The sequence below is a fragment of the Eulemur rufifrons genome, chromosome 17, assembly GCF_041146395.1.
Source record: "Eulemur rufifrons isolate Redbay chromosome 17, OSU_ERuf_1, whole genome shotgun sequence".
Classification (NCBI taxonomy): Eukaryota; Metazoa; Chordata; class Mammalia; order Primates; family Lemuridae; genus Eulemur; species Eulemur rufifrons.
In genome coordinates, this window is record NC_090999.1 from 47202865 (window position 1) to 47214887 (window position 12023).

Here is a 12023-nt window from a genome sequence, read left to right on the forward strand (position 1 = left end):
CCGCCTCGGCCTCCCAGAGTGTTAGGATTACAGGCGTGAGCCACAACGCCTGGCCTACATTCGCTCTTGTTCTCCTGCAGCTTACTCTCTGTACTGTAATTGGAGTGCTTTTTTTGAACTACAGTACAAATCAGTTTGTTACATTTTCTGTTTAAACTATTTCAAGGGCTTCCCATTGCTCTTAAGATAGGCCTGCATTGTCTAATCCCTGACTACCTTTCAAGCCTATTGTGCCAGGCTCTGCTAGGTGCTAGGACACAACAGAATATTGTTTCATAGGGGAAGACAGAAACAAATAACAAAAATGAATAATAAAAAATTTTATAAAGACTACAAAGAAATACATGATGTACAGGTTCCTCTTTATTCTTTCTACTTCAAAGATATTGGTCATTTTTTTTGACGGGCTTTTTCCAGTCCTGGCTTTGTACATACTTATTCTTCTCTTCACCTATTTAATGCCTACTTATTCTTTGGAGCTTAGCAATGTGCTTGCTGCTCCATGGATATTTTTCCTCATCTCTCTGACTAGGTAAAAAACACTTACTGTAATCTCTCTCAATATAATATGTCTATTTGTAGTATTTATAAAATTTTGTAATTATTCATTTTTGTTATTCTTACGTTCCCTTGTGAGACAATCACTGTTGTATCCCAGTGCCTGGTACAGAGCCTGGTACAACAGAATAGTCACATTTATTGAAGGAGTGAATGAGAAAGAAAGGGAAAAAAGGTAGACTTTTAAATATATACTATTGCATGAAGGACTTTACTACCTTATCTCATTTGCTCTCAAAATTCTAAATCCCATTTCACAAATGAGAAAATTGGGGTCAGAAAGGTTAAATAACTTCCTAAGTCAGTCATTTAGACTGACTTTCTCTCTTTCCTCCTCTTCTCCCTTCTACTCTTCCTTTTTCCTCCCTTCTTCCCTTCCTCACTTCCTTCTAACAGTTTTATTGAGGTATAATTGTCTTATAATAAACTGCATATATTTGAGGTGCATAATTTGATACATTTCGATATATGTATACATTTTGAAAACCATCACCACAATCAAAATAGTGAACATATTCATCATCTCCTTTGTAATCCCTCCTTTTTGCTCTTCCCTATCCCCCATCCCTAAGGAGCAACTGGTTTGCTTCTGACACTTAGGTTAGTTTGTTTGCATTTTCTAGAATTTTATATAAATCGAGTCATACAGTACACATTATTGTCCAGCTGGTTTCACTTAGTATAATTTTTTTGAGAGTCACCCTATTCCTTTTTACTGTTGAGTAGGATTCCATTTATGGATGTACCATAATTTGTCCCTTCATCTGTTAAAGGAAGTTATATCTATTTTTTGAACTTTGTATGAAGTATACATCATTTCATTCATATGGTAGATATTCTTTTGTCTGAATCTTATTCTTTAATACAGTTTGTGAGATTCATTTGTATTTCTGAGTTTAGCTATAGTTCATTTATAATGCTGTTTATATTAAATTATATAAATATATCCAAATCTATTTACTACTGTTGATGGATATTTAGGTTGTTTCTAATATTTTTAAATACTATTTTTTTTAGAGTAGTTTAAGGTTCATAACAAAATTGAGAGGAAAGCACAGAGATTTCCCTTAGTACGGCGGTCCCCAACATTTTTGGCACCAGGGACTGGTTTCAGGGAAGACAGTTTTTCCATGGACTGGGCGTAGGGGAGTAGGGATGGTTTCAGGTTGATGCAATCCATGACATTTATTGTGTACTTCATTTTTATTATTATTACATTGTAATATATAATGAAATAATTATATAACTCACTATAATAAAGAATCAGTGGGAGCCCTGAGCTTGTTTTCCTGCATCTAGACGATCCCATCCGGGGGTGATGGGAGACAGTGACTGTAAATACAGATAAACCTTTGCTCACTTGCAGTCCCCCCACCCCCACCACGAGCTGTGCGGCCTGGTTCCTAACAGGCCATGGACTGGTACTGGTCCGTGGCCCGGGGGTTGGGGACCACAGCCTTAGTATATCCACTGTCCCTACACATGCACAGCCTCCTCTATTATCAACATCCTCCATCAGAGTGCTACAAATCACGAACCTACACTGACACGTCATAATCACGCCAAGTCTGTAGTTTACTTTAGGGTTCACTTTTGGTGTTGACATTCTGCGGGTTTGGAGGAGTAAGTGTATAATGGCATGTATCCATCATTATGGTAGCATACAGAGTATTTTCACTGTCTTAAAAATCCTCTGTACTCTGCCTATTCATCCTTCCCCAGCCCCTGGCGGCCACTGATCTTTTTACTGTCTTCATAGTTTTGCCTTTTTTAGAATGGTCATATAGTTGAAATCATATAGTATACAGCCTTTTCAGATTGGCTTCTTTCACTTTTTAATATGCATTTAAGTCTCTTCATGTCTTTTTGTCAAATTCATTTCTTTTTAATGCTTCATAATGTTCCATTGTCTAGATATACAGTACTTTATTCACCTACTAAAGGGCATCTTGGTTGCTTCTAAGTTTTGGAAATTATGAATTAAGCTGCTCTAAACATCTGTGTGCAGGTTTTTGGGGGTCATAAGTTTTCCACTCGTTTGAGTAAATACCAAGGAGTACAATTGCTGGATCTTATGGAAAGAGTATATTTAATTTTTAAGAAACCAGCAGTTTCCCAAAGTGGCTGTACCATTCTGCATTCCTTCCTGCAGTGGATGAGAGTTCCTGTTGACCCACATCCTTACCAGCATTTGTTGTTGTCGGTATTCTGGATTTTGTCCATTCTAATAGGTGTGTAGTGGTATCTCGTTTTAATTTACATTTCTTTGATACCCTTGGTACACATGTCTTGGTATATATGTCTTGGTACACATATATACACATTTATATTGGGTATATGTCCTGCAGTAAAATTGTGAGGTTGTAGGGTGTATATATGTATTTAATACTAGTGAATCATGCCTAAGAATTTTCCAGGGTGGTTGTATCAGTTTATACTGCTGCTATCCTTGTTTGAGAGTTCCAGTTGTTCCATGTTCTTATGAACACTTAGTATTGTCAGTCTTGTAATGTTTTAGCTTTTCTGATAGTAGTGGTATCTCAGGTATCTCATTGTGACTTTAATTTATATTTCTCTGATGAGTAATAGGGTTAAACATCCTTTCATATGTTTATTGGCCATTTGCATCTTTTTTTATGAAGTGCCTGTCCATGTCTTGCCCATTTTTCTGTTGTTTTTTTTTTTCCTTTTAAAAAATAGATTGGAGAATTCTTTATATATTCTGAGTAAAAGCAATTTGTCAGTTATGTGTTGCAAATATATATAAATGTACTTTGTTTTTTATATATTGACTTTGTGTCTAGCAACCTGACAATTCTTGTTTATTCTGATAATCTATAGATTCTTCTGGATTTTCTGTGTACATTGTATGTAAATGACAGTTTTATTTCTTCCTTTCCCAGTCTTATACATTTTATTTCTTTTTCTTGACAGTGTACTGCCTAAAACCTCCAGTGTAGTGTTGACTAGAAATAGTGATGGTGGGCATCCTTGTTTCCAGTCTCACATTTCACCCTTAAATATGATATGTTTATTCTAGGTTTTTCCCCTACTGTTTTTGGGAAACAGTATATAAAAAGTAAAAGAAAATTCCCTTTCATGTATTATTTTGCAAAGGTTTTTTTAAAAGTCATGAATGGATCTTGAATTTGGTCAAATATTTTTCCTGCATCTATTAAGATGGTATGTTTTTCCTTTTTATTTCTCTCCCCCACTCTGCTGATTTCTCCCATTTATGTGAATTAAATTGAAATTTAATTTTTTTATTTAGTTTTATTATCTCTGGGTTAGCATATTAAACTCCTCTTTTTCTTGCATACATCTTATCTAGAAATCTTACTTTAATCCCCTTCTCCCATTTGAACTCAACCCTGGGCTCTAAGAAATACTATTTCACTATTACCTCCAACCATCGTTAAGAGGTGTGATCAGAGCCCCACCCATAGTCTCTATGGCTACTGTCAGAACACTTCATCAGAGTTCTGATGGAGAGAAGGAAGGGGGCTAGAACAGGCCTTGTTCCCTTGCCCAAATGAGTTCTGTGGATGCCGTATATTACCTAATATCCTGCTGGACATCTTCATGTGGCCTGAGGTCCTGGTCACACAGGTCACTGAGAGCCTTTTTAGTATAAGTGTTGGAAACTGTTTTCTGTCAGTGGCACTGACCCTAATTCCTCTCAGCGAGATTGGGGAGACAGCTGAGCTGTCAGTGGGCTCATACGGATGTCAGTGGGTATCCCCGGATCTCATCCTTGTTGTCAGTCATGTCAGCTGAAGAGTGACCAGTTTCATAAATTTGGAAAGGAGTGTTTTATTTCTCTGGGAAGCAACAGCCTTGAGCAGAAGTGAGAACACATACTTCAAGACAGGGACAACAGGAATGGGAATTTATGAGCTTTCTTTTGAAATAGGGTCTTGCTCTGTCATGTAGGCTGCAGTGCAGTGGCATGATCATAGCTCACTGCAGCCTCACACTTGTGGGCTCAAGTGATCTTCCTGCTTCAGCTTCCTGAGTAGCTAGAACTATAGGCACGTGCTACCACACCTGACTAATTTTTCTAATTTTTTTTGTAGAGATAGGGTCTTGCTCTGTTGCCTATGCTGGTCTTGAACTCTTGGCCTCAAGCAGTCCTCCCGCCTCAGCTTCCCAAAGTGCTAGGATTACAGGCATGAGCCACGGTGCCCAGCTGAAATTTTAATGTTAAATCAACTTACCGTTCTTGGTCTAAACCCAACTTGGTGGAGATGTACTATCCTTTTTATATGTTGGTGGATCAATCTGCTGCTGTTTTATTTAGGATTTTTACATCCACATTTGTGAATCTTATTGGCCTGAAAATTTTCTTCTTCTAAATGTCCTTGTTAGGTTTTGGTATCAAGGTTTGTTGGCTTCATAAAATAAGTTGGGGAGTATACCATATATTTTGTATTCTCTGGAAAAATCTGTGGAATATAATTATTTTTTCCTTATGTGTTTCACAGAATTACTGGTAAAGCCATGTGGACTTGAAATTTTATTTGTAGGATGGTTTTAAATTACATATTTAATTTCTTTCATAGTTATAGGATTATTCAGATTTTTCTGATAATGATAATATTTTTCTATGAATTTTTCCATTTCATCTGAACTTTCACATTTTATTGGCAAAAATTTATCCTTAATATCCTTTTCATGAACTGTTTTAGTGTCTGCAGCATCTGTACTTATGTCCCACTTTTCAGTCTTTTTTTTAATCACATCCCAATTTTTATTAGCACACCTAAATATATTTAGTTTTTTATATCATATAAAAATAAGATGTCAAGGTATATAAACTTAAATTTATGTTTAACAATTTTTAATGTTTTAGTATTTTACCTTATAAATGACTCAGACATTTTATGATTATACTTTTTAACTTAACATGACTTTAAGATTTTAAGTTACTGAAAAGAATTTCGAAAGCACAGTGTAGGTACTATCCCTAAGGTCTTTCCTGGTCCTCCTAGGTTTCATGTAGCCATGTGGCATCAAAGATGTCTACAAAGGACAGGGCCTGTCTTGTGTCCTCAATTCCCACTTTTCGTTCTTGACATTGGCTGTATGTGCGTGCTTTCTTTTCTTTCATGATCAGTTTCATTTGATGTTTATTTGTTTTAATCGTTTTTACAAAGAACCAACTGTTGGCTTTGTTGATCTTCTCTTTTGTATATGTGTTTTTTATTTCATTAACTTTTATTCCTATTTCCTTTGACTTTGTGTTCAATTTGCTGTTCTTTTTCTAACTTTTTGAGATGGATACTTAATAATCTGGAACCTTTTTTCTTTTCTGATATATTTGCTTAAATGTCTAAATGTCTTTTAAGCATTGCTTTTGCTGCATCCCACCTGTTCTGAGAAAAAAGATTTTTCATTACATTTAGTTTAAATATATTTTAAATTTAATTGTGCTTTCTTCCTTGCCCTCCTCCTAGGTTATTTAGGATTGTATTTCTTAATTTCCAACTATTTGATGATTTTTAAAAGTCTATTTTTGCTATTCATTTCAAGCTTAATTGCATTGTGTTTTGGAATTTGTTGGCATTCGATTTATGGCTCGAAACAGTCAGTTTTGATAAATACTCTGTCTGAAAAGACAGCATTTTGTATTTGTTGAATATAGGGTTCTATATCTGTTCATTAGAGCAAGTTTGTTAATTCTGTTGATCCACTCTAATATATTCTTGCTAGTTTTTGGTTTTCTGTTCTGCTCACTTTATCAGTTACTGAGAAGGTTGTATTGAAAAAAATCTCTCATTGTGATTGTGATTTTTTTTCTATTTATTCATGTAGTTCTTTCAATTTTTGCTTTATATTTTTGAGGTCATATGAGTAGGTGGGTACAAATTTAGAACTATTACATCTTCCAGTTAAGTTCAACTTTTTATCATTATGAAGTGTCCATTTTTATCTCCAATAATATTTTTTTGCCTTAAAATCTGCTTTGTTATTGTTATGGCTTCACCTATAATTATAGCCTCAGCTATAAATGTGTCTTTATGGTTTAAATGTGTTTCTCTCTTATATTTGCACAAAAGTTATGAGCTTAGTATAATGAACTCCCATGTAGCAATTACCCAGCTTCAACAATTATCAAATTATGGCCACTTTTGTTCCATCTTTTCCATACCACTGTTGCTGAATTGTTATGAAGCAAGTATCAGATTCAGAAGCATTACATTTCATCCATTAGCATTTCAGATGTGTCTGTAGACCATAAGGGCTTTAAAAAAACCATAACCACGTGTTATCCTATCTAAAAATATATTAGTAACTCCCTAATATAACCAAATATTGAGTCAGTGCTCAATTTTCCTCAGTTGTCATACACACATATACACATGCATATACATATCCATGTATTTTGATTTCTTCCAGTCAGGATTCTAGCAAGATCTATACATTACACTTGGTTGATGTCTTTTTGAATCTCTTAATCTATAGACCCCCCTCTTTACTTTTTGTTACTGCTGAAGAAACCAGATTATTTGTTCTACATAGGGTTCCCCACATCCTGGAATATGCTGATTGCATATCCATAGTTTTATTTAATATTTTCCTATACCCCTGTATTTCCTAAAAGTTGTCATTTAAACTTAGCAGCATGATCGGATGCTATTCAGTATTTTGGAAAGCATACTTCATAGGTGGTGGGGGGTATACATGCTTCCATCAGAGGCATAAAATATCCTGTTATATCTGTTTTGTGATGTTAGTGACCATTGATGATCGTCACCTAGATCTGTTATTTCATTAGGGGTTTACATTCATTAACATTTTTACTAGATATGGAATTCTAGTTGGTAGATTATTTTTTAAAAAATTTCTTTGAAGGTCATTCTAGTATCTATGGTTGAGATGTTAGCTATCAGTCTAGTTGTTGCTCCTTTGAAAGTAACATTTGCTGGTGGGAAGGGTGTGGCTGCTTTTAAGATTTTCTTTTTGTCTTTGACTTTTAGCAGTTTTTACTATAATGTGACTAGGTGTAAATTTTTAAAAATTTATCCTATTAAGTTTTGTTGGGCTACTTGGATCTATGGTTTGATATCTTTTGTCAGTTTGGGAAAATTCTCTATCATTATTTCTTCAAACATTTCTTCTGACCTATTCTTTCTCTTTACTGGTATGTTAGACTTTCTTGCTTTGTCTTTTATATTTCTTCTCTGTTTTCCATTCCTTTGTCTTTCTGAGCTTTAATCTGGTGTGGATTCTTCTCATCTATCTTCCAGGTAACTAATTCTCACTACAGTGTATAAAATCTGCTGCTGTTAAAGCCCATCCATTGGGATATTAATTTTGGTTACTGTATTTTTCAGATCTGTAGTTTACCATTTTATTTTCCAGATTTGGTGTACTTTTGTGCACTCCTTAAAATGATTTCTGGTTCTCTACTGAATTCTTTTGGAATGTCAAAGGGCATGGAATTTCCCATGCTTTCTACCTTTGGTGGATCTGAACTCTTTTAAGTTTTGTCTCCCTTGCCTTGTGAGGCTGTGAAAAGCTCTGCTTCACTTCTCAGCTGCCTCTTCTCGGTGCCCCCAAGGGAAAAGCTGCCCCACATACCTAACTCACTTCTCTGATATCCTTCTCTTGGATCTTGGCCTACTGATTCTTAACTGCCTCTTAAATTGTCTGACATTTTTCAGTCACCCCCTCCCCCCACCCAGCTTCCCATGTTTTTCTAATTTTCCTCAATGGGAGTTTTTTTGTATTAATAATCTTACTCACTGTTACAGGTTGAGTACCCCTTATCCAAAATGCTTGGGACCAGAAGTGTTTTAAGGAGTCTTTCAGATTTTGTAATATTTGCATATATATAATGAGGTATCTTGAGAATGGGACCCAAGTTTAAACATGAAATTCATTTATGTTTCCTATACACCTTATACACATAGCTTGAAGGTAATTTTATACAATATTTTAAATGATTTTGTTCATGAAACAAAATTTTGACTACAACTTGTCACATGAGGTCAGGTGTGAAATTTTCCACTGATTAGTGTCATGTTGGCACTCAAAAAGTTTCAGATTTTAGAACATTTTGGATTTTTGGATTCGGGATTCTCAATCAGTACTGGAAAGTGAACCACTTTTTCTTGCTGTTAAACTTATCCATTGTTATATTAATATTTCTTTCTGTATTAACTTTTTTAGATGATCAAAGTATTAGTCATGTATTATAATATAGGATTATTTTAACACTATAGAAAATTTTAAAGTGGCAGGAAAAAAATCACAGTACTATTAATGAGAGGCTGATACTGGTAATGTTTCCTTTTTGTCAGAGAGCTGGTTTTTGTGGGGATGGGGTTGGGAAAGAGTTTGGAGATGAGTTTAGTTTGGATATTTTGAGTTTGAGGTGGTTCAGATATCTAAGTATAGTTATGCTTGGGGCCATTAAATATTGAACAGATGGTTCAGTGCAAGAACAGTGTGGAAATCTGGGTTCGGACATTAGAAGCAGAAAGTTAGTTGAACCTATCAAAGTAAATGGAAGGATAGTGGTGCTTATAGAATGTTCCCTATTAAGGGTAGCACATATTGAAAAGGGCCAGGGTAATTATGGGAAAGGTAAAACTATGACTTAAGTTTTATAGTGTTAAGAAGGCCAAGGCAGCCTCATATTTTGTATTCAGAGATTATGTGTCTACAGAATAATCTGTGGTTTTTTATTCCATGCTTAATGGTTTTGATTATTTTTTAAGCCTAAAATCTTATATGCTCAATAGTAGTTATATAGAACACAGTTTTCTTTTTTTTTTTTTTTTTTGAGACAGAGTCTCGCTTTGTTGCCCGGGCTAGAGTGAGTGCCATGGCATCAGCTTAGCTCACAGCAACCTCAGACTCCTGGGCTTAAGCGATCCTACTGCCTCAGCCTCCCGGGTAGCTGGGACTACAGGCATGCGCCACCATGCCCGGCTAATTTTTTCTATATATATTTTAGTTGGCCAGATAATTTCTTTCTATTTTTTTTAGTAGAGACGGGGTCTCGCTCTTGCTCAGGCTGGTCTCGAACTCCTGACCTTGAGCGATCCACCCGCCTCGGCCTCCCAGAGTGCTAGGATTACAGGCGTGAGCCACCGCGCCCTGCCTAGAACACAGTTTTCTAATGTGAAATGTATATTTGTTAATATTTTCAATCTAATTACAAAATAAATTAAGACCTGAAGTTCATGATCTAAGACTTGCTGATGATTCATATTTTGTTTTGTGCAAATGGCTGTCATCAGTGTCTTACTCTATTACATGTGCATCACAGTGTTGAAGAATGACAAAACTATGTTAACTACACCAAGGAAGTATTAAATACAAATGACTTACCATAGTGAATCATTTATAGAGAGAGAGAGAATACAAGAAGCAGCACTCTTGTACTTCCTGTTGAAATAAGCATTGGCACTAAAGCTAAAGAGTTACGACTTCATTAACATTTTTTGTGATATAAATTATTTTAGTTCTATACCAGACTAGTTTTTTAAGGTAGTTGTGCACAAATGACATTTAAAGATAGGCCAGAATTCATCATGACTGCATATATCTACTTCCTTTTAACATGTAATTTGAGGTATCCTTTTGTTTCTGCAATTTTAGTTGTGTTTTGATAATTTTGCTATGTTTTTTGGTCATTAAAGGAGGTATTATAATGTGGAAATTTGATTTAACAGAGCTACAATAGAAGAGGCATATTCCAGGTCAATGACAAAACTAGCAAAATCTGCAAGTAATTATTCACAACTTGGGTGAGTTAATTTCTTCCTCTTTTTCAATATTCATTTAGGCAAAGTTTTTGAGAATATTAGGTTTCTGTTGAGGATGTAATAGTTCATAAGTATAGTAAAATATATTTATTAAAAATGTGTTCAGTATGAATATATTCTTGACTTGATTGAAAATATAATTGAATTCACTGAATCAATTAATATAGCAAATGAAACTTATTTTTCCCTTTTATTAAACTAGTCATTCAGTAATGTAAGTTTTAAGTTATACATGTTATCTTATGTGCATACAAAGTATTTATTCTAGTTGTCTGTAAATTCATTTAAATTCTTTTGTAGATTAAAAGTGATCTTTAAAAATTCACTTAAGATAAACCTTGTTGAAATTCAAATGCATTAAAAATGTCTCCTGTGATTTTACAGACTATCATTAAATCTTGCTTTTAAAAATTTGTGTTGAAGAAAGATATTCCTTGAAAAATGAAAATTAAGAATACATTTAAAATGAGATACACTCATTGCCATAACAGCTATGGAAAGAATAATTGTATAATCTGAACCATAACAACTCAGGAAGGAATGCTTAATCTGATTTAATTATCAAAAATTGGGGAAAAGTTATATTTTAGCTAAAATGTTGAAATAATTAGTCTAACATTTTAAAAGACTTTTGCAGTGATATTCAGTAAAGTATTCCTTTATATCTGGGATTCTGATAAATGAAATTTTATGCAAAATTTTATGTAGGTATTAATTTATATTTCAATGAAGGTCTATATCAGTGATCAGATTCACAAATAATTCTGTGATCCAGAAAAAGGATTAAGAATGACTACTTTAATGTAAGTATTCTATAGTGTAGTTGAATGAGTTTAAACAAAAGTCTCCCTACTTTGTGCCCTGGGCAAAAAGGAGTCGGAATCTCAGTTCATCCTCAGTGTGGCACTGTTTATGTAGTGACAGCCCACAGTGGCTGGAAAAGCTGAGGAGCCACCACCTGTTTCAACTAGAGGAGAATGGAGACTGGTAGTTGATAACTAGTTTTGGTTTTTTCCCCTCCCATTTGTCCTCCTGTTTCTTCTTCCCTCACCTCCCTCTGCTACAACTTCCTTCTTCCTTCTTTTTCAGCTTCCCTTCTCACTTTTCTGACATTCTCCTGTTTCTAGAGGCTCCATGATGATATGCCTCTTCTAAAACATAATTTCTTCTTTACCACAGTAGAGGGGCCAGAAAGCAACTGGAATAACAAAAGCTAGCCAATTTACCATGGTTTTATTATAGAATATTCTACCCTGTTCTTAGTTTACCAGGTGGAAGATAAAAGGAACATGAATTAACTTCAAGAATGTTTCCTAATAACAAAGTTACTGGCAATATTAATATCTTCAGAATGTTTGCTTTTCACAAATAATAGGTAGTATAGTCTTTTTTGTTAGTGTCATTTCGCAAAATCATAAAGATTTTAAATATCCATGTTTTTATTTGCTGTTGTATATTTTAGCAAGAAATTGAATTTTGTCTTTTGGTTTTCAGTTGTATTTAAGATATTTGGATTTTGGATTTGTCAGTCTTCTTTCTTAGTGCTTATTAATGTATATAGTAATGTATATTACTTGACCAGAAAATAGTTGTATGTATCAAACTATTCCTTAAACCTGTATTTAAGGAAATCTTATGTTGAACCCTTTGCAGTATATAAAGAATTCTTTAGTAAAGTAAGGGAAT

The 12023-nt window shown here is 34.5% G+C and overlaps 1 protein-coding gene across 2 annotated transcripts in view; it reads left to right on the plus strand.

Moving 5' to 3' along the window:
• Positions 1-12023, plus strand: part of FCHO2 (FCH and mu domain containing endocytic adaptor 2) — a 109473-nt gene that overhangs the window by 15291 nt on the left and 82159 nt on the right. For both annotated transcript variants that reach the window (XM_069492779.1, XM_069492778.1), the window contains exon 3: positions 10245-10319. In XM_069492779.1, coding sequence (XP_069348880.1) covers positions 10245-10319 — 75 coding nt within the window. The remainder of the gene's footprint in view (positions 1-10244; positions 10320-12023) is intronic.